This window comes from Poromitra crassiceps (assembly GCF_964638095.1).
Source record: "Poromitra crassiceps genome assembly, chromosome: 3".
Taxonomy (NCBI): Eukaryota; Metazoa; Chordata; class Actinopteri; order Beryciformes; family Melamphaidae; genus Poromitra; species Poromitra crassiceps.
Window position 1 is genome coordinate 81015282 of NC_139625.1, and position 24258 is coordinate 81039539.

At 42.9% G+C, this 24258-nt stretch overlaps 1 protein-coding gene across 1 annotated transcript; it reads left to right on the forward strand.

Moving 5' to 3' along the window:
- Window positions 1-2890: 2890 nt before the first annotated feature.
- Window positions 2891-20219, forward strand: LOC310773589 (deubiquitinase DESI2-like; the record flags this gene model as incomplete). Its single annotated transcript, XM_083633500.1, has 7 exons — window positions 2891-3057; window positions 4190-4326; window positions 4448-4543; window positions 15671-15743; window positions 18131-18224; window positions 18316-18457; window positions 19980-20219. Exons 1-7 carry the CDS (start codon window positions 2991-2993, stop codon window positions 20217-20219), a joined length of 849 nt encoding a protein of 282 aa, XP_083489626.1. The 5' UTR covers window positions 2891-2990.
- Between the last annotated feature and the right edge of the window lie 4039 nt (window positions 20220-24258).

The window sequence follows — 24258 nt, forward strand, 5'->3', positions numbered from 1 at the left end:
GAAAGCTAAATCAGCCTGGGAGGAGGAAGTAGGTATTGAGTTCTCTGATGATTGGTGGGCTGGAGCAGTTGATAGGGTTAGTTCTACAACATCATGTGCTCGGCTGGGTCTCATAAGGTGCTGCACAGGCTCCATTATTCTAAAGCCAGGCTGTCACAAATCTATCCCAATGTAGATAACAGATGTGACATTTAATTCCTGTATGTATGTGTGTGTGTGTGTGTGTGTGTGTGTGTGTGTGTGTGTGTGTGTGTGTGTGTGTGTGTGTGTGTGTGTGTGTGTGTGTGTGTGTGTGTGTGTGTGTGTGTGTGTGTGTGTGTGTGTGTGTATGCGTGGGAGGGGTGGGGGGTTACATGTTAGTCTGTGTGTGGGGTAGCTGTGCAGGGGGATTATAAAGCACTCCATTAAATGTTAAATGGCTGTTAGATGCCATACAACACATGTTTTCAACCTGCTCACAGTGTACTCCTTGCTCCTAAGTGTTGTAAGTGTATATGTGTGTGTATGTATATAAAATAAAAAACTATGTTTACCGAAAAGATGTCTTGGGGGTTAGGGGGGTGGGCATTCCCATAATCTTCCCTGCATGCCGTTTTGACCAGACTAAATATTTCAGATTTAGATTTGACCGTTAGGATTCCAGCTGGTGATGCCATAACGTAAAATGGACTCTATGGTCGCTCTATAAAAAAATCAACATTCTATTCATACACCAAAAGCTCGGAGCCTTCTAAGAAAATGGAGGCGCTGATGGATTCTTGCACAAAACACTTGCCACAAGCGTGTGCCAGTTAGGTTCCCTATCAAAGTGGACCCCTAGGTAGGCCTATTTGTAGGAAGTGACCTGCTTGCTTGATGTCATGGCCATGTATGGCAACCATGCTGTGATCCCCAATTGACCTGGGATCCACCACAATCTCCTCAGTTTTGGATGGAGCATCATCAACAGGCATGGTCAAACAGCTCAAGGGGTACATAAGACAAAAAAGGTTGGGAACCACTGGTACGGTACACCACTGATATGGTATTCAAAATAGTTGTCCACGTCTAGATGAGGATAAAAACCCACCTATCTTGTCTCCATACACTTCTCTCTTCCACTCTTTTCCTCGTTATCGCTCTCATGACTAAAAGTCCTAAATTCCCACATCGCCCTGCTGTAAATGACCCATGTTTAATACATTTTGAAAAATGTGGTGCAAAAGAAAAGGTGAGAGGAGTTAGCAAAGAGAGGATGGTAGCAAAGACAAGTAACGGAGGGGGGAGGGTTTCAAGCAGAAGAGTTTAATTTAAAAAGAAGAAGAGTGGATGAGAAGAAGTAACAAAGAAAGGAGATCGTTTGATAAATGAGTTGTGACACTTTGGGGCCTCTTCCCCTTCCTCTATCTGCTTCTCATCATCCTCAGGATATTGTGACACACACTGCCTGCCTGTGCGCACAGATAGCACATGGACACACACACACACACATGTCTCAAGAGTCTCCATATCGTAGTTTCAGTTGGCTAGGTCTCACCCTGGCACATAACCAGGCAGTAAGACAAATCAACCCAGAAACTGTGTCTGACTGTGTCTTAATGGTCACCTTGAATACAGTAGTGACAAGGCATTACACAGGAAGTCAAAATGGTTAAATAAGATTGTTTTATGTAGGGGAGAGCAGGGCATGTGGTCACACTTTTCACTCATTGGTGTATTTCTCACTAGTGCCTTAATTACTACTGAGAAACAATATTTGTGGGGAACACTTTATAATAACTGTACACTACGAAACACTAAATAGGCTACTTAGTTATTCAATACGAGGGATCAGCCAAGCAGCATTTTTGTAAACAAACCGCGTTTCCGGGTGGAAACAGCAATGGAACCCTATGGAGCGAGCCTTGAGTGCATAAACACCACAATCTTGTGATATATTTCAATGATGACGAGCATGCCCATTTCCCAGTAACACCACTGGAAATGCTCAAACTTCACAGCCTACGGGATGTCACTCAATTAAATCACTCGCTCCCTCTCCCTCCTCTCCTTCCCGAACGTAACGTGACGCATCTGTGTCGTTTCACTGCAACGCATGGAGATGTAGGTAACGTTAATTGTTACACTTTCAAAAAGTCACAGTGGCAGTTAAACTGTATTTCACACTTATGGTTAAATTAGCAATTAATCCACAGTTCACTTGCATGACGAACCGTGGGGGGTAATCTGTAGGCTACTGTAGTAGCTTCACTACAGCTTTAAACATGAGCCTGCTAGAGCCTCTGAAAGACAGTAATTGTGGCCACGGATGAGGAGTAGAAAATCTGGGACATTTTCCGGGACAGCTCCATCCGGGGACAGGTCCCCAAAAATGGGGACTGTCCCCGAAAATCTGGGACGTCTGATCACCTTACAAGTGAGTTTATTTCTTGTTATTGTGCTGTTGGCTTTGAGAGTTCAGGTGGCTGTGCTGTAAATCCTGTTGAGATGCAGGTGAGTGTATGTTTGAATTATTCTGGCCGTATGTGCACTGTGAGGGGGGCCCTTGTGCATCCAGGCCCAGGGGCCCGTCATGTCATAATCCGCGTATGCTACTATGACTATGAGAGAATTCATATCAGAGATTTAACTGTTATTCCGCCTACTACGACACAGACAGTTATGGCATTAAACCAGATTAAAGAACAAAAGGCATCTCGGTGTGGGGTCCCTGGGACAAAACTTGAGCAAGAAAAAACTTTAGCATGACAAAGTTGGTGTTGCAACTTCATTCTCTCATTTGCATCACGCTGTCATTTGCATCCATGCTCCTTTCTGATTCAAATGTCGGCCTGAGACCCTTAGAGGGCAGCATAAACAAATCCACAGTTCAACTGTGTGCCAGAGAGGCATAGGAAGGAAGCAGGCAAGAAGGAATCGAAAGTCCTGAATGAGTTCACCTTAAGAGAAATAGTTTGTCCCCCCCTTCCACAAAAAACGGCACTTTTGACATCAGTAGGCCTCTTGACAAGATGAATGGATCACTGCACCACTCTGCAGCCAAGGTCATGGACATTAAACTGAAGCGAGGACCCGCAGGTAAGAAGCAATGCACTTTCAAGGAAACGGCACAGCTAGCTAGCAGAGATGATCCCAATACTGTTGCTGACTAGCTACTGTGGCTACGTAGCACAGCAATTAACGCAACGCTAACGAGCCCCACTGAAGCTAACTAGGAAGCTAAATTGCGTCTGAAAAATAAACGCGTCACATTTCATTGTCCGCGCGTAATCGTCTGCTAAAGTGGAGGAGGGTGTTGTGAAACCGGCTGTGAAGGAAGGAAAAATCTGCTAAATTAGCAAACTGACATTATACACTTTCCAACTGCTAAAGTGCTAGGCCTGTCAGCTGTCAATTTCCACCAAATCAATGCCGCTGCAGAGTCAGGATTATTATCATTATTAGCGTTAGCTTCCTAATTACAAGTGAGAGAGTAATGGCTGCTAAATCCTGGCATGGGTGTTTGTTATGTAATATTTTATTACATGAGGGGTTGGTGACATTAAACTGGTGTCTCTTTGGTTACACCCCATTGACCTCAGTATGTCAGTATTGTGTTGGAATTCAACTTGTACTTTGATCCACTGAGAGATAAAATACTATGTTGGAATCTGCCGCTTCTGCCACAGCAAACAATGCAATCTCTACTGTCTTTCACTCTAAAACTGACCCACAGCAAACAATGCAATCTCTACTGTCTTTCACTCTAAAACTGACCCACAGCAAACAATGCAATCTCTACTGTCTTTCACTCTAAAACTGACCCACAGCAAACAATGCAATCTCTACTGTCTTTCACTCTAAAACTGACCCACAGCAAACAATGCAATCTCTACTGTCTTTCACTCTAAAACTGACCCACAGCAAACAATGCAATCTCTACTGTCTTTCACTCTAAAACTGACCCACAGCAAACAATGCAATCTCTACTGTCTTTCACTCTAAAACTGACCCACAGCAAACAATGCAATCTCTACTGTCTTTCACTCTAAAACTGACCCACAGCAAACAATGCAATCTCTACTGTCTTTCACTCTAAAACTGACCCACAGCAAACAATGCAATCTCTACTGTCTTTCACTCTAAAACTGACCCACAGCAAACAATGCAATCTCTACTGTCTTTCACTCTAAGACCTTCTCACTGTCCGTTTATCTGTTTGACTTCTCAGGCTTGGGGTTCAACATAGTCGGGGGAGTGGACCAGCAGTATGTTATGAATGACAGTGGCATATATGTGTCCAAAATTAAAGAAGATGGAGCAGCAGGGTTGGATGGGAGACTCAAAGAGGGACACAAGATCCTGGCGGTAAATATTGACTCCACTTCAAAGATATTTGCACACTTGGCAAGTGTTATTCCATTGCTTGTCCACTGATTGAATTGAATGATCAATTGGTGAAAGTTTCTTTGTCGTGTGGGTTGTGCAGATTAATGGGGTCAAACTTGAGGATCGGACGCACAGCGCTGCGGTCGAGCTGTTTCGGACCGCAGGGGAGGACGTGGAGCTCCGTGTTCAGCAGAAGGTAGATATGAAACCTATCCACGTTAATATCTAAACGTTTGATTTTGTGAAGAAAAGTGCAATACAATACAGTTGTTATAATTCGTAAAGATGTACTAAGCAACTTTGTACTTTGGCATCCCCATCCCCAAGTAGCAACTGTTTGAGAAGAACTTTATTACCCAGAAATCATGTAATGTTATGTGAGTATATTGTGCATTCCTCCACCCGATGTCTTCTTATTGTTAGTGGAAGTGGAGCTGGAGGGGTAAAAAGAGTTTTTATTGCTGGTGGAAGTGGAGCTGGAGGGGTAAAAAGAGTTTTTATTGCTGGTGGAAGTGGAGCTGGAGGGGTAAAAAGAGTTTTTATTGCTGGTGGAAGTGGAGCTGGAGGGGTAAAAAGAGTTTTTATTGCTGGTGGAAGTGGAGCTGGAGGGGTAAAAAGAGTTTTTATTGCTGGTGGAAGTGGAGCTGGAGGGGTAAAAAGAGTTTTTATTGCTGGTGGAAGTGGAGCTGGAGGGGTAAAAAGAGTTTTTATTGCTGGTGGAAGTGGAGCTGGAGGGGTAAAAAGAGTTTTTATTGCTGGTGGAAGTGGAGCTGGAGGGGTAAAAAGAGTTTTTATTGCTGGTGGAAGTGGAGCTGGAGGGGTAAAAAGAGTTTTTGGCAGCACATTCAATCGTTGTTGGTGAGTCCAGCTTCCTCTGGACAGAGTGCTCGCTCCCTGCTTTTGAAGAAACAGTTTTGTGTTTCGTTCTTAAGTTTTAATTAATCAGGCGTACGGGTAGTGTAGCGGTAGATTCCCTGCCTACCAACACGAGGGTCGCAGGTTCGCAGGTTCTGTGTCACCTCTGGCTTGGCCGGGCATCCATACACACACAAGTGTATATATATATATATATATATATATATATATATATATGTGTGTGTGTGTATATATATACTGTGTGTGTGTGTGTGTGTGTGTGTGTGTGTGTGTGTGTGTGTGTGTGTGTGTGTGTGTGTGTGTGTGTGTGTGTGTGTGTGTGTGTGCATGTGTGTATGTGTGTGTTCATCACTGAGATTTCCTGCCAGCCCATTAAAAGAGGTAGGACACTCCTCTGATGTGTGTTTTCAGCTCATCAGACGGGTGAACTTTTACTTGGAAATCTTGCCGATGCAGCATTAATGTTACTACTCTGTTTTGATCTGTGTGTTTTGCAGTTGCCCCACATGAACGGACCCACAGGCTCAGGACCCGAGGGCCAATCCTCTGTCTCGCCTCTTGGAGTACTGGCTGCTCTAGCCGGAGCTGCTGTGTTCTTTGCATTCATTTACATGCGGTTCAAGCCACAACTTAGGAAACACTTTTAACAATGCTGACGTTATCTGTATATTTTTATGACCAAAAAACTTTGCTGAAGGCCAAAGAATGAAGAGGGAACAAACTCTTACAAAAAAAGTAGACCTTATTTTTGCTAGGTGTTAATGTCACTGATGAGTTTCTCCATGTTAATGTGTATTGTGTGATAATTGTAGCTGCTTGACACCAACGCCGCCCCTCCTTTACAAAATGTCACTAACTTTGAAGGATGTACACCAGGGATACTCAACTTGCTTTGCCCGGATGCCACTTTTGCAAAATCACAGGAGGCCAGGGGCCAGTTAATAAACAAACATTAAGAATATAAATTTTTCTGTAGTGGATTGTAGGTATTTGGGGTGTCAGCCGGAGTTTAGTCTGACAATTTTGTGCACACAGGATAGGTTAAGTTAGTACATTTAAGTACCTGGGTGATGAGCAGGTGGTGATATTTCAGAATTTAGCTGGAGTTCAGTTGAACTTCAGAGTTTTCATTGTGAATTAGGAAATGGCCAGGGGGGCCACTTGGCACCCTATCACGTGCTGCATCTGGCCCCCGGAGCCACAAGTTGAGTATGACTGATGTACACATTACATTCCCCCTGCTGGCTGAGTTGAGCATTACATTCCCCCTGCTGGCTGGGCTGAGCCGAGTTCCTCTGCCTTCAATAGGTTGTACGCAGCAGTAGTGCTAAATGGTAAATGAATGGGTCAAGTCAGACTCACTCACGAGCTTCCGGGTCTCTGGACACATTTGCCAACTGAATGCCAGTGTTGTGTCCAGCCACGTGTAGGCCTCTCTGCCTTCACGGCTGAATGGCAGGTCTGTCTTGAGGGGGAACTCAACTGTATTTTCTGTCTCAAAGTGGTCGAGGTTCACATGGTCGGGTGGCGTTTTCATTCTGTGCAGAACTGTGGAAGCGATGGCACGCTGTTCTTCCTATATCGAGCTGTGGGATGGAAAAGGCTGCAGTTAACGTAAATGAAAGGACTTGTATTTCATAATGGACTTTAGAGTGCCTTTTTTGTCTGTTCTAAGCAATATTCTTTTTGCTCCTGGTCATAATCAGAATGAAAATCCATCCTGTTGTGTTTTTGTGTTTAAGTCTGTCAACGCCCTGTTCTAATAACGAATTCATCTAAAGCCTATTAGTCTCAACTTGCCAAACAGGATGGCTTTCAGTTTGGACATCATTGTATAAAGTGTCACATGGTCACTCAGAATGAACCATTGAATTGATCTTATGTAAACAAAGCATGCCTTATATTGTTTTATGGTGAGAGCGGTTTACTTTTTGATTCTCTTATCACACCTAAAGGCTCTTTGAGAAGACGTGTTACCATGTCTGTCGTAAAAGAAGTCAAACCTTTTAACCATTCTCTAATTTCACATTCTGCCAGTGGCAATGCTACTGCAGTGCACCTGTGTCACACCTTCTGCTGAGTCTGTTGTCTTGTGGGACGCATGTGTATATTGGTCTATGTTATACAAAGGGAAATGCATTGTTCCTTTGGTGAAACATAACAGGTTTATGAGCTCACCATGAATGATGTCTTGCTGTCAACAACTTTTTGCACTAACCGCCATTGTGGAAGTCATTCAGTAATTGCCATAGAACAGACGACTAACGGTTTTGTGCATGCTGGGAGTGTTTGCCCATAGTTCTTCTCTGTCAGTCCGCAGCATACCTGTCATGTCATATATCATGTAATGTCTCTGACTTTATGTGGCTCCATGTCTCTGTAAATACATTTCATTGTTGCTCTGCTGACAGGGATTGTGAATAAGTATACTTACAGTATGCCAAGAAAAACAGATCAGAAGCACTAAATTATGCAAATACTATGTGTTTGATGTCCAAGCACCTATTAAAATTCATGTTGAATTCTCTTTGTTTTGGCATTTTAGTATATATTTTATACTTCACTCAGGGATGTATTATCGAACGAGCCTCAGCGGGCCCATAACCCAGAGCCTCTTCACAGGACCAGGCCTGGGACGAACTGATCCTTCAGGGAACAGTTATTTTGAATAGCATATCAGTGGTGTAAGCCTTCCACCACTGATATGCTATTCAAAATAGTTGTCCAAGTCTAGATGAGGATAAAAACCCACCTATCTTGTCTCCATAGTCCATACACTTTGTATTTCTCTTCCACTCTTCCTCGTTATCTCTCTCATGATAAAAGTCCTAAATTACCACATCGCCCTGCTGTAAATTACCCATGTTTAATACATTTTGAAACCTGTGGTGCAAAAGAAAAGGAGACAAGTATGAATGGAGGGGGGGGGGGGTTTCAAGCAGAGGGGTTGAATTTAGAAAGAGGAAGGGTGGATGAGAAGAAGTAACAAAGAAAGGAGATTGATAAATGAGTTGTCACACTTTGGGGCCTCTTCTCCTTCCTCTATCTGCTTATCATCCTCGGGATATTATGACACACACTGCCTGCCTGTGCGCACAGATAGCACACACACACACACTCATGTCTCAAGAGTCTCCATATTGTAGTTTCAGTTGGCTAGGTCTCACCCTGGCACACAGCCAGGCGGTAAGACAAATCAACCCAGAAACGGTCTGACTGTGTCTTAATGGTCACCTTGTATACAGTAGTGACAAGGCATTACACAGGAAGTTGAATGGTTAAATAAGATTGTTTTATGTAAGGGAGAGCAGGGCATGTGGTCACACTTTTCACTCATTGGTGTATTTCTCATTAGTGCCTTAATTACTACTGAGAAACAATATTTGTCAGGAACACTTTATAATAACTGTATGCTACGAAACACTAAATAGGCTAATTATTTATTAAATAAATAAATAAACAATACTGATGCAGACGGACATTCCTTTCTTTACTTTGAGTCACTTTTAGTCCAGCACCAGTTTTATTCAGCTGGTGTGGGGATGTGTAGGATGTTACAGTAGGATGTGATGTGTAGGATGTTACAGTAGGGCCCAACCCTTTATTTTTGACAAAGTGTTCCATAAGTTTATGGATGATTAGAGGGTTATTGTGCTCTTGGCTTTAATTGATTGTACCTGCACTGTAAATCCTGTGTTAGATACAGGTGAGTTTATTTCTTGTTATTGTGCTGTTGGCTTTGAGAGTTGAGGTGGCTGCGCTGTAAATCCTGTTGAGATGCAGGTGAATGTATGTCTTAGTTATTATTCTGGCCTCAATTGTGTGTATGTGCGCTGTCAGGGCCCTTTATGCATCCAGGCCCAGGGGCCCGGCATGTCATAATGTGCCTATGACTTTACTCGTACATGAAGAAAAAACAGTGAGAATCAGTATTAAATACTGTAATTGCTTGATGAGAACATGTTGGAATAGTTTGTATGCTTTTATAATAGATTTGCTGGGAACTTAGATGTGTTGTTAAATTGTAGCCTACAGCAATCACCAGAATTAAGGGGTGTATTATGGTTGCATGATATTCCCTGGTTAAATAATCCATTATGAGCAGGAATATTTAAGGCTATAAAAAATATTTGATATCAACAAAACAAGCCAGCTTTACCAGCCGTCTGTCAAGCCTGCCACATTTAATAAGGGGAACTCCTGTCATAACTTTCAAAATAAATGCCCTTTATCAAATGTGCTTTTATTTTTTAGTAATGCAAAGCACAAAAGGGGAAATAAAGACAAGGTTTAATGAAGAATCTGTCGTGAATAAAAAATAAAAAAGGGGAGGGGGGTCCTTTTAACTTCTCTCTCTCACACACACACACACACACACACACACACACACACACCACGTCTCATAAATCCCATCTCAGATCAGTTTGTTGGAGGAGGATGTTGCCAACTTGCCTCTGAGGCAGATATGATGTAATCAAATGCTTCACTGCCAATCAGAGAGCGAGAGGGGGACAGAGGGACACCGAGAGACAGAGAGGCTGTGCCGGGGGAGCGCAGGCTGGATCACGGCTGGTTTAAGACTGAAATAAAACTGGAAACCACCTAACGTAGGAATCGAGAGGATTGAGTAGACAGAAACTGGAGTGCAAGGTAGGCTATACCATGTCGAGGATCTCTCCCGACTGAAGATGTGGGATGCGGGACCGTCCACAACACCAGCTGGAGATGCTCGTGAACCCGACTTCATCAGCTGTAATTGTGTCAGCACCACCACCACCACCATCATCATCACCATCATCATCTTCCTCCATATCTGCGCTCCTGTTTGTTTTCTCCGCAACATATTCGCTCTAAAATGGCTCGCACTCCGGCGTCTCCATCGCTAGTGGCCGGGCGCCCATGATGAGAGGAGGGAGAGGAGGAGGAGAGATATCGCCGATCCCCGCTTCAGCTTTCAGCACTTCTAGGCCCGATGCCCGCTTCGGATCAAGTTATCACCCCGGCCGCTTCTGATCTATTCTGAGTTTCTATGTTTTTCTGCAACCACAAAGCCTGTCAGCATCCATTCAACAGATCTCTCCTATTCCTTTATTTTTTTTAGATGTGCCGCGTCAAGTGCTGCAACTCGCTGGGCTCTGTCGAGATTTGACTTTTTTCAGATTTTATTCCACCATGGTTCTTTGACGGATCGCTCGTCTTGTTTTTTTTTCTTCGTCTTCCCCCCCTTCCTTGTCTGTTTATTCCCTGCCTCCCACTGCTTTGGACATTTCCCCGGACACGGACAGTCTTGGACATCCCCCCGCCCTCTTGCTAGGGGGATGGAACGGCCTCCTCCACCCCTTCAGATCTCACTCCTGAAGCTCACTGTGATCATGTGATCTATTCTATAGAGTTAAGAGGTGCTGACAACCTTATAACCTCGAGTGTGGGAGGTGTGCCTTTCCAGCTCAGGACTAAACCATGGCCAGTGAACCTGTCATCCTTAATGTGTATGATATGGTAAGGCACGGTCCATTTCACTGCACTTTACATACAATGTTTATTTTTTTTATCTGTGGGCTATTTCCCACATTAGATGATTGCAAACTAGACACCTGCACAGCAAGTGAACGCACCCCTAGAGTTAACAGCTGCACTAGACACCTGCACACCAAGTGAACGCACCCCTAGAGTTAACAGCTGCACTAGACACATGCACAGCAAGTGAACGCACCCCTAGAGTTAACAGCTGCACTAGACACATGCACAGCAAGTGAACGCACCCCTAGAGTTAGCAGCTGCACTAGACACATGCACAGCAAGTGAACGCACCCCTAGAGTTAACAGCTGCACTAGACACCTGCACAGCAAGTGAACGCACCCCTAGAGTTAACAGCTGCACTAGACACCTGCACAGCAAGTGAACGCACCCCTAGAGTTAACAGCTGCACTAGACACCTGCACAGCAAGTGAACGCACCCCTCGAGTTAACAGCTGCACTAGACACCTGCACAGCAAGTGAACGCACCCCTAGAGTTAGCAGCTGCACTAGACACCTGCACAGCAAGTGAACGCACCCCTCGAGTTAACAGCTGCACTAGACACCTGCACAGCAAGTGAACGCACCCCTCGAGTTAACAGCTGCACTAGACACCTGCACAGCAAGTGAACGCACCCCTAGAGTTAGCAGCTGCACTAGACACCTGCACAGCAAGTGAACGCACCCCTAGAGTTAACAGCTGCACTAGACACCTGCACAGCAAGTGAACGCACCCCTAGAGTTAACAACTGCACTAGACACCTGTTTGTTCCTTCCCTGCTATTTTGATGTTTGAAAGAGCCCAATTGGACACGCATATGAGAGGCAACACTGTGCCTTCACACACCTACCTGGCATTTGGGGAAGCAAAATGACACGCATCTCGAAGCAGGAACAAAACAGAAATCTGCTGCAATATACCAAGCAGAGGTTGAATAGTTTGTATCCCCATCCGCTTCACACTTTCAGGTGTGAGGGCAGCTTGTGTTGTGCAGCAAAATTCTAGTTGATCTGCTCGACCAGACTTTGTTTAGGTCTGTTCTTGTGTTCAGAAAATCAAGTCGGCTTGTAAAATAGTGCCCTATCTGACCACAGGCCTCCCTCCACCCCCCTGACCTCTGTCACTGTGCCTACAGCTGGTCTCACATGATGCACACACACACACACACACACACACACGCACACACACACACACACACACACACACACACACACACGCACACAAACCAGCAAGGGGACAAGGGTCCTCATTCAGATGTGAGCCCACTGCCTGACTGCTGCACGACATCCCGTGTGAATATTACACAACATGTTGCTCCAAATCCTCAGAATCCCTCCTTTTTCAGCATTTTTATATTGATATTTTACGATGTATTCATAAGTAGAATACTTTAGTTCCAAAATGACACACCCTCACACCCACCATTTGAAACTAGTGACTCCTGCTCTTATAAAACTGCTGCATAAAACAAAGACAGTTTTATATTTTAACGAAAGCCCTTGGTTGATTTATGGTAACACTCTCACAGAATGGAAGCAGCATAATATAGTGAACTCTTCAAATGTTTGATACTTCAGTTGAACTTATATATTTTGGGAAATGCATCACTTCAAACTGTTCTCATCTTTTGGCTTTCAAGAGGCGTCAGTTAATCAGTTCACTCCATACTTAGACAAATGATATAAATCAGTTCACTCCATACTTTACTTTACTTTACTTTATTGGTTTATTGTGACGGGACAATGCACATTAATGGACATGTTCAGAAATACAGAAGCCTCTATATACGAAAACATGTAAATATGCCGGAGTTAGCTAATGCTTACTTACAAATGATATGAATACAACAGAACAACAGTGATGCAGATGTGTTCTCATAAATTGAGACTGTGTTGTGGCCAGGTATCATTTGGACACTCCACTCTCCCCTGATGTCTTCCAGCTGTCTCACAGAAGACCACCTGAGTCTGATGTCTTCCAGCTGTCTCACAGAAGACCACCTGAGTCTGATTCAGTTGCAGTGTGGCTCTGCTGTGCTCTGCTGTGCTGCTGGGACTTAGCGGGTCATGCAGAGGTTGGGGGAGAGGGAGTGATGATGGCGGCAGGGGGCAGGGAGAGTCCAAGTCGGCCTTAATAGAGAGCCAAAGTGGAACCTCACTTCCTGCTTCAGAGATTTTCATTCGCCATTTATTTTCCCCATAGACATTTCGTAAAATGCTTATAAAAAGAGTTTTACTTGTTCAAACCAAATGGTACAGATATATTTAGAAACAGGAGAGATCGCGTAACATTTCACTCTGACGAAAACGTTTAAAAAAAGCGGGTTTAAAGAAAATATTTTTTAGATGTTTTTTTTTACGTTTTGGTCCGAGTGAAATGTTCTATGGTCTGTCCGATTCTAAATATAGCTGAACCGTTTGGTTTGACCAAGTAAAACTATTTTTTATAAGCATTTTACAAAATGTCTATGGGAAAATAAATTGCGGAAGAAAATCTCTGGTACAATGCTGAAGCATTTAGTGACGTTCACTTTGTCTCTCTATATTTAAATACATTGCTGGGAATCAAACCGAGTCAGCGGAGTCTGAGTGATCTGCAGAGAGATGATGGTGATAATGAGGAGTTGATGGTCTTCAATGTGAAGTCAATGAGAGGGGACAGTGGTGTGTGCATGATGGCATATCTGCATAGCCAGGAGATTGCTGCTGGAGACTGCATGGATGGTTAGAGCGGTGCCGGGGGGGGGGGGGGGAGGCACAGTGTTGTAGAGATATGATTTATATCAGCCAATGCTTGCTTTGTCAGAGGTCAGACAGCCAACAGGGTGAAGGTCACTGCAGTAACATGAGAAGACTTTGATGACATAAAGTGTGCTGGATATGCTTTTACTGGATCACTCCCAGCCGGGAAATGTGTTCTATTATTTATAGGGGACAACTGGGGGCGTGTGGAGAGCTTTGAGCACGTTTCCTCGGGGGTGTCTGCAAGGGGACAGCAGCCTCAGAGGGGGGGCGGGGCCTCAGAGGGGGCGGGGCCTCAGAGGGGGGCGGGGCCTAAGAGGCTATGTGCTGTTAAAGTGTGGCGGGGTGGCTCAGTGGTCTGCTCCGTCACGAGTGTCATCTCACAGCAAGAAGGGCTTGAGGTCCATTCCTCAGTGCTTTCTGTACACAGTTTGCATGTTGTTGGCCTGGATTTCCTCTCACACCCCAAAGACATGCAAGTCAGGTGGAGACTCCTCTAAATTAGAGGATTGAAGACTAGTGCAGGGTGTTTCCCCTGGCCCTGCCCTCTGCCCAACGCAGGCTGATAATAAGACAGTCATCGATCAATCAATCAATCAATCAATCAATCAACCAATCAATCAATCAATCAATCAATCAATCAACCAATCAATCAATCAATCAATCAATCAAAACTTTATTCCAGACTCAAGGTCCATATAAAAAGACATACAACACTAAAAAGAATCCCTACAGACAGTAGGGAAAAAGCAATATCCAAATAAATAGTGCAGTGTTCATAAGAGCGACATATACCAGTGTCTCCACAGAGGGTACTGATGTGTGTGTGTGTGTCACAATATATCGCAATATCAAAACGTCACAATATGTATCGTTGAGATGAAATCTCATATCGCGAGAAAAAGAAGCTGAACATGGTGGCACTGATCTGCATCTGATTGCATGCTCGCTCTCCTTTTCATTGCTTTGTTTGAACAGATGAGGGACGTTACAGACACGGAGGATGAAAATGGTGAAATTACTCAAATTAGAGTGGAGGATGCCTCCTCAACTTACAAATCGATCGCAAAAAAAGATTGTTAAAATATCGTATCGTATCGTTATCGTGAACCCAATATCGTGTATCGTATCGTATCGTGAACTGAGTGTATTGTGACATCCCTAATATATATATATATATATATATATATATATATATATATATATATATATATATATATATATATATATGTGTGTGTGTGTGTGTGTGTGTGTGTGTGTGTGTGTGTCACAATATATCGCGATATCAAAACGTGACAATATGTATCGTTGAGATGAAATCTCATATCGCGAGAAAAAGAAGCTGAACATGGTGGCACTGATCTGCATCTGATTGCATGCTCGCTCTCCTTTTCATTGCTTTGTTTGAACAGACGAGGGACGTTACAGACACGGAGGATGAAAATGGTGAAATTAATCAAATTAGAGTGGAGGATGCCTCCTCAACTTACAAATCGATCGCAAAAAAAGATTGTTAAAATATTGTATCGTATCGTTATCGTGAACCCAATATCGTGTATCGTATCGTGAACTGAGTGTATCGTGACATCCCTAATATATATATATATATATATATATATATATGTGTGTGTGTGTGTGTGTGTGTGTGTGTGTGTGTGTGTGTGTGTGTGTGTGTGTGTATATATATATATAAAATTCCATTATTCAACTTCAGATGGTTCATTCAAATGCAGAAATGTTGTGATGTTTGATGAAGCCGGAAAGGGCAACAACCACTGCTGGTGATTTATGAGTGTTTCATTTGACTACAAAGTCACTAGGACTTGCCAATTAGTTGTGTATTTTATTCTAATTTTAATCATTCTCTGCATTTAATAATCATATAATTTTGGCATATTGGCAAACCTTAAACACTTAATTTAACCTAGAATATCCACTGAAGGTGAAAATAGTCAAGAGGACGATATAAGTGCAGTAAAATAATTGTGTTCCCCATAATATTCCTCTAACACTAATAATACTGATGAATAATCATGATCATAACATCTGATTATCTCTTCAGGAAATCTCATGCAGCCCTAGAAGTCACAGCAATCATCTCGTCTCATCTCCTGCCTCCTGTAATGTATTTAGCAAGGATACAAAGCAAGACAGAGTAACACTCTCTTCCTCTCTTCCTCTTTGCAGTACTGGATAAACGAGTATACCTCCAATCTGGGTATTGGCGTCTTCCACTCAGGCATTGAGATTTATGGACGAGGTAAGATGGAGTTGTCTTTCTGTCCTCGGGGTCAAATTACAGTTTCTCAGAGCTGGTTCCCAGCAGGCTGCACTCTGACCCAGTCTATCATATCTGATCTCAAGCCACATGGCTTTTTCCCCCCACAGACATGAAGAGGAACTGGTCTTTAGATGGAATATGGTCTTTTATTCTTGATCAAATGAGCCCTTTTCTCTGGCTTGAGTCACTGTGTATGTGAGAGAAAAAGAGAGAGAGAGAGAGAGAGAGAGCGCGAGAGAGAGAGAGAGAGAGAGAGAGAGAGAGAGAATTAGAAGCCAGCATGAAACTAGATCAATGGGAATTCCATGATGTCCTTGCAGCCAGAAATATTGCGTCTGTGCACAGAGAAATATGATGACAGCAAAAATGCTGTTTACTAAGGTAGGAATTGGCACCTCCTTTGAAATCCAGCATAAATATATTGCATTTGCAACATATTTCTCATAATGACCGCACAAATCTGGTGACAAAATGTCTTTACAAGAACACAGAAAAACAGCCTTGTTTTTAGCTTGACTATCACATATTTTCACTATCCACTGAAGTGGTGTCATACTGTCAGACCAAGAGGTGGGAGTGTTTTCTCAACCCATAGGCCAGGGGATGATGCGATCCTTCATTTTGTTACAACCCGGCTCTAGGCTGGAACAAAGAAGGGAGTGATACATCAAAGTCAAAGTTAAAACAGCAATTTATTTATGAACTAAAACGAAGGGAAAACAACTAGATGACACATTAAACAAAAGAATAGAAAAGGTGGAACAGTGAGGAGGGAGAGCGATACTGAATGGTCTGCAGGCTGAGTACAGTACACTCCATCAGCCTAAAGCCCCGCCCAGCTATAACAACACTCAATCAGCCTAAAGCCCCGCCCAGCTATAACAACAGAGTCCTGCAAGACAGACCAACAGCAAGCAAAACATAAAAGGCCTAAAAACATAAAATATTGCTGTACTGCTCCCCGTGGGGACATACTTTTTTTTTGCACCAGATTAATTCAAGCCCCCTGAATATTGTTTGGCAAATTTTAGAGGCGATCAACGGTGCGCCTTGAAACTCCGAACAGACAGACGGCTCTCCGGACAAACAAGCAGCTCTCCAAAGATTTTAATCTCAATTCCAATTTTGGCTTCCCACAATTATGAAAACAAGATAATCGAGATAAAACAATTGTTTATATAATATATCTATCTTCTTTTACTTTCATTTATTTCTTTGTTTTTCAGTTCAATTATATTTAAAGTTGAAAGAAATCCAGTATTAAAAATAAGTTTTTTCAAGTTCAATAAAGTCATGATGTTGCTAAAGTCAATGAGTAATCGCTTTAAATAATCATGATCACAATATCAGTCAGAAATAAATCATGATTATGATTTTTTACCATAATCGAGCAGCCCTAATCTAGGTAGCAGTTTAAGAGGAAGAGAAGAAGATCACAGGAGACAAAGCAGGAAACAAACACTTCATTCAGGCTTCAGGGCTGCATGGGACCATTAACCCATTGATACCTGATGCAGCATTTGTGTGTGTATCCCTTTAAGACCGCGAACCGCATTAACGCGGTTCGCGGTCTTAAAGGGATACGCACACAAATGAGGGATATACACGCAAATGCTGCATCAGGTATCAATGGGTTAAGACAAACCGTCCTTAGTATGGTGAAGGAGGGAGTCACACATGCCAGAATAAGAATTTAAACACAAATTGATGACCTATAACTAAGGTCTAAACATCACAAACTACTACAAAGCAAAAGAACAGAACAAAAAGGTGCACACAGGTGAGGAGGGAGAGAGACACTGAAGTACACTGGGCCCAGGTGTACTCAATCAGCCTAATGACCCCAACCACCAGGCTCCTCCTGCAAGACAGAGCCAGGGGAGTGGGAGGGTCATCACAATTTGAAAATCAACAAAATTGGAGTCAGAAGGTCACGTGACAATAGCGATATCTCACCACATTTGTTTAAACATGTGGTAAAAAAGTGTTTGTTTCGCTGCGCTCTCTCTCCTTCACTAGTTGTTACTCATTAACAGCTTGATTGCTTGCTCAAACACCACAGACTGTAACAGGCTAGATTCACAAAGTTAACAGTTCCTACTGCAGCTAAATAAATGCTCTTTAACAACAGGGATCTTCAATTGCTAACCGTAAAGGGACCCTATCCATTATACTGTGTCCCTAGTGCTCCTTACTGCTTTCCAGCATACTGTTGTGTGAATACAGGGACGCGAGGACTGTAATTAGTCAGGCCTAATGACATAAGTACAGTGTGGCAACGATTCATTACGTTCTTTTCTGTAATTACAATTGTTTAGTTTGAACGAGTTCACCTGTATTGTGCATCTTTGTCCTCTGCCATGCAGAATTTGCATATGGAGGACATCCATACCCGTTCAGTGGCATCTTTGAAATCAACCCTGGGAACGCTGCTGAGCTAGGAGAGACATTCAAATTCAAGTGAGTGTGTGTCAACACAATGCGCTCTGATGTTGCTACATGTCAATAGGAATAGGCCCACTGATGACTGGCTTTCTCTGCCCTCACACAGGGAGGCCATTGCTCTGGGTACCACAGACTTTACAGCGGAGGACATCGATCAAATCATGGAGGAACTAGGCAAAGAGTTCAAGGGCAATGCCTACCATCTAATGCATAAAAACTGCAACCACTTCTCCTCCTCACTGTCTGAGGTCAGTCTAAGGGGAGGAGCTTCTCTCATGCAATTTATTATTTCCCTTCTGGAATGAAAAGGGCTTTTCACACTACTACATTTAGCCGGGGTTAGCCTGGGGCTCAGGGAGCTGCTAGCCCCAGGCTAAGAAAGCTTTCACACTTGCACAATCCCGGAATATTCCTGGAAACATTTGGCCCCGTGTTTAGCCGAAGGTAGGTAGGTAGGTAGATGCCGAAGGTAGGTCGATGCCAACTCGGTCAGTCTCTTGGCCTTGACCTTTGTTGATGGTAATTGAGAATGCCAATCTGATTGGGAACTGCCATCTAAATCAGAATCAGAATCAGAATCACTTTTATTACCACAGTATGCAAGTTACATACAAGGAATTTGTCTTAGTGTCTGTATGCAGCGTAGCGGTCACATCAATATACAGAGAGAAGAAGTAGGAAGATAACTAAAGACAATCACAAAGTTGCAAGTGCAATCAAATCAAGTAATACAATATGTACATGAGTGGTGAAGTGTTCTGTGGATGATAAATATGAATTCACGTTGAATTTACAGTCGGAGTTAAATAAGAGTTTACATTGAATGTACATGAATTTTACAGGCTAATAAGTTAAATAGGCATTAAATGTGCAGGGAATTTACATGAATTTACAGTCCCAGTGAATGGAAGCTCATTATTTCTGTCATGGTGAGGAATTCTTGGGAGGAAGATCCTTTCACCTTGTTTGTCCCTATATCAATTGAAACAGACAAACATTGCCCCCTTGCTCCCTTTTAGATTATATTAATAGCTACAGATTCTTTTGACAGGAGGCCAGTCCAGCTGCGGCGATAGTGAACACTAGGAACAGAGATATGTTTCACACATTTTTATACAGATCTAATAGGCAACTCCTCCTATCCCAGAATTGGCTCAATCCTGCTGCAACTTTCATCTTATTGGTGAAATTAATAAGGCCTTGATATCTCACTGTGACAAACTTTATTAATAGAATAGGCCTTCATATCATTACACGCCTTATGACAGAAGATATCATACTCTAATTATAACCTAGGGACCTTATGACTGAGACAGCTATTCTGGGCCACCACAATGTCATCAGTGACGTGACTTGAGTGACATCAATGACATTATATCATTGTATAGTGCCCCCAGTGGCTGGATTCTTTTCCCTTTTTATGACACCAGATTCATTCCAGACCACTGAAAAGTGTTTTGGCAATTTTGGGAGGCGATTGGAGCACCGGTGTGCCTTGCAAACAAACAGACAAACAAACAGACAGCTCTCCAATAATCATAGTAAGATGTCATTACAAAGTGCAAAGAATATCATTTGGATGGAGAGCTTGTGAAACTGTGATGGTCAAGCATTTCATTTGTGATTACTACAGCAGAATAAAATTGACCTAATATCGCGATTCAGTTTTCAGCCCCACGACACATATTGTCACATTTTTGTATTGCAATATATTGAATTCCAATATATTGTCCCAACTCTACTTTAATCATAGCATCTTTTTCTTTTCAGCTACTGTGTGGACAGGAAATCCCTCGCTGGGTCAACAGACTGGCGTACTTCAGCTCCTGCATCCCCTTCCTGCAGAGCTGCCTGCCAAAGGAGTGGTTGACCCCGGCCGCCCTGCAGAGCCACATCAGCCTGGGCCTCCACAAGGAGGAGCAGAACCACGAGAGCGACAACGACCCCTCCCCGCCGTCGGGGGCGGCTGGCTCCGGGACGTCCCACAGCTGTCACCACACAAGGGTCTGACCCCCTTCCCCCCCAAACCCCTCCCCCTCCAACACACTGACCTCTGGACCTGCCAGCCATCGCTGCAGTGGCCACAGTGGCATTAGCAGGCTTGAACAACCACTAGGGCTGGGTAGTGTTTAAAAAAAATCACGATACCAGTACCAATACCGCTACCCCTTAAATCAATTCCGATGCCAATTAGAGTTCTTCATTTGATAACGCTTTGGTGGCATCTCGGGGATGCTGAACTGCCAGCTCTGTCACATACTCAACCACCAAGGATGGTATGGGGTGTTGCTGATGCAGTATAGTGGGCCAATCACATGTCGCATTCAAATTCAAGAACGCTTGCGGTGATTGGCTGCGAGCAAAACCATACAATTAGTCACATTTTCTAGCTCTGTGTACAAAAAGGATCGAATGCAGGTATCGTTTGACCGGAGATGTTCCAATACTGTACTTGGTACTGGGTTATTTCGGTCCGATTCCCCAGCCCTAACAACCACCTGACCTCATCCTTTTTGTCCGCTGAGTGAAAAGGCAGGAGAAGAAGACCTGCCACCAGAGACTTCACACGGACCGACAGGCTGGCAAACTTCCACCACAGGCATCGGCTCAGACTTGACCACGGCTACTTGTAGATCCCAAGTTTGTAGTCCAGTATTAGTGTGTAGTCCAGTATTATTTATGAGTCTTTTTCCATGAACTTTGAAACCTTTGTCAGCCTTCTTCCCTGCCCTGCCTCCAGAGCTGCTTTGGTAGAATAGAGACACCTGACACTACTGATAGTGATATTACCACTGACCTAAATCATATTACCAGGAGTTGCTAACTTGCTAAATTTCAAGAAGTTCTTGTTCAATAACCTCAATGTGGCCTTCAGTTGATATTGTTGATTCTGCTTTCTTTGTGTGGAGCGTTCGTAGTTGACTTTGGCCATTTTTGAAGGTTATGGGGAAAGGATTTTTTTCCCTAGAGTCCGTTCTGAACTAGTGAAAATGTTGCACGTTGACAGAATTTGACAAAACAATGAACAACCAGACTAAACCGAAACACCGCACTTCTGATCATATCAAGTGTTTCATCTCATTTTCATTTTTGAGGAAAAATGCATCTAAACTGGGACCTATTTCTAAGATCAGCTGCCAGATAGCCTTGATCAAATTACTAATGGAGGAAACTGTTCAATTGAAGAACTCACAAATGCTGTTCTCATGGCCTTGGGTAGCCCAGTCCCTATTTCTGAACATCATCGTCGTCACTTTAACTCAGAAATAGTAACAGAGAGAATCAAGCTGCTCTACTGACAGTGAACAACACGACGTGGACTTTGAGAACCAGTACAATCTTTGTCTAAACTTTTATATCCAAACAATCTTTATACTAGAGTAGCTATAGTGCTGTAACTTTCAAACCAGGAAATGCACACTTCACAGAACATTTTGGGGTGTGAACTCTTAATAACCTTTTCCACCCCCCCCCCCCCACACACACACTTTGTTCTCACTGGTTGGGATATAAATGCACATGACAGATTTCTCTGTTGTTTCCAGCCACGGGAGACAGAAGTGAATGTTCACCAGAAGAGACTGAGCTGCCACAGGCCAGGAGAACAGCAGAAACGCAGACCTCCCCCTTTAAATGACATTACTGCCTGAGCTATGGATGATTAACTTTGGCTGTAAATGAGATTGTGACACGTTTACAGAGACAAAACATTTGAAGGCTACCGATTAGACCTTGGTAGAAACAGTGTTCATCTTTTCACCTTCCACCCAGTATTTTGAGCTCGATAGAAACTAGGGACGTCACGATACTAGAATTTCTACTTCGATACCGGTACCCAGGAAAATATCGATACCCGATACCATTTTCGATACCACGTGATGACGACACATCAAAAATAAAGTTAGACAGATGGACGGACAGACGCACACTTCTCCATAATCTAGGCCCGATAAAACGCATTAAAAACTTTGCACTGACAGCAGATTAGCCCTGCTCTAGCCTATCAGCCTATCAGAACACATTTAGCTCGTTGAAGCAACAGATACCCACCAATGATAGGGAGGGAAAAATCTGTGATTTTTCATTAAAAGAAAGCACTGCTGGTATCGAAACTGTTGCAAATGAGTATTGTATCAGTTTAAACATTTTAGTATTGATACTTATTGATACTATCGATACCTGTTGCAAATGAGTATTGTATCCGTTTCAAAATTTCAGTATTGATACTTTTCAATAGTACCGATACTTTTGACAACCCTAATAGAAACAGTGTTCCTCTTTTCACCTTCCACCCAGTATTTTGAGCTTGGTTTTGGAGAAGATCAGGCTGTGGGGAAAATGGGATGTCATGAGGTTATTTATTATTATGATGATGATGTGTTATATTTCTTACCATACTTGCCTGAAGAACTGATTATGGGTGATCTTTTCTGCTGAACAGGATGGTAATAGCGATGACAATGTTGACCATGGCCTCCACGCATTTTTACCCATTTGGATTCATGTCGGTGTGTTGCTTTTCCAAACTAAAAGCATGCAGCTCATTGAACTAGTTAGCTTCATCTTCTACCTTTTCCTCATCTCTCTTGTTATATTCCTGCTACAGTGCATTCATGGACAACTACCCTTTCTCAGGAAGGAAATCACATGACAGTTGTGGCAGTAACAGTCATCTCATTCCTATCAACAACCTTGACAAATGGAGTTGAAAGTGCAATTTAATTTAATATTTGACTTCATATTGTTAAATGAGATATATCCTTGAGATATATCCTTTACATAGTCTTACATTTCACAGAGTGTATTGCGTTCAGATTATTTTGCTGTTGGATTATTTTATATATTTTGAGTTGAAATGGCCTGGGCTGTACAGTGATCAGTATTCCATGCTCAAATCTTTGGCACTTTCTACAAGAACAGACCAGACAGATAGTTTTTTCTATTGTATTGTGTCAACCTTAACCTTGTATGTCCTTTTTCCTAACCTAAGACAATTTGAAGAATGATATAGTATTAGAATAAAGAGACCAGATAATAATGAAACGTTTTGCTCCTTTTGTTGACAAGAAGAATATTTAGCCTATGGAAATAGGCCTACTATCCGATTTATGAAGAGCAAGAGAGCTTGAAAAGAATAAAGGGCTTCAAAATGAAAGAGAAAAATTACATGATATGATTTGACACAGCAGATGGTGATCATCATGATGACTAATTCATTGCATAAAAGCAGAAATATGTCCTCGTCAGAGAGAAATACATAATATGACAGATAAATAAATACATGTAACTGTGATCAATCTTCCCCAACATAAATGGGAGCTCAGGCTCTGTCTGTCCCACTGTGATTGTCCCACTGTGACATCATCCGTGATGTCATAAATCCTACTGTGACATCATCCGTGATGTCATAAATCCTACTGTGACATCATCCGTGATGTCATAAATCCCACTGTGACATCAGTGATGTCATAAATCCCTGATTCCACTGTGACATCATCAGTGATGTCATAAATCCTACTGTGACATCAGTGATGTCATAAATCCCACTGATGACATCATCAGTGATGTCACTTGAGCAAGGCTGATGGTGGGCGTGGTGCATCATCTCCAGAGTATCCACCCTAGGAATCAAGCGCGAGATTCCTAGTTTGTAATGTGTTAAGTGAATAACGTACATAAGACTGTAAACAAGAGATCGTTTTCCAGTACTGTAGGGTACGGCCTAGGCCTAGGGCCTACTACACTGTAGTCTACAGTGTGTAGGCTAATGTAGTGCTCTGGGCTAATGTAACTGCAGAACGGGGTTGCCAGATTTGTGTTGAATCCCCCTTTCAACGTTCTAGAAATATCCGCGTTTACTCACACAATTAATCAAAGTTCTGCGGTACTCCATCTATTCTAGAGAATGTGTAGTTCCCCCCCACTATATCATCCAATGGTACAGGCGCAAAGTTATCTACTACTTCTCCAACCCTCCAACCAGTTAACCATTAACGTAGTTGTCACCCAACCTGGCAACGTGCAGCCAGCCAGCAGCATTTCCTCTTCC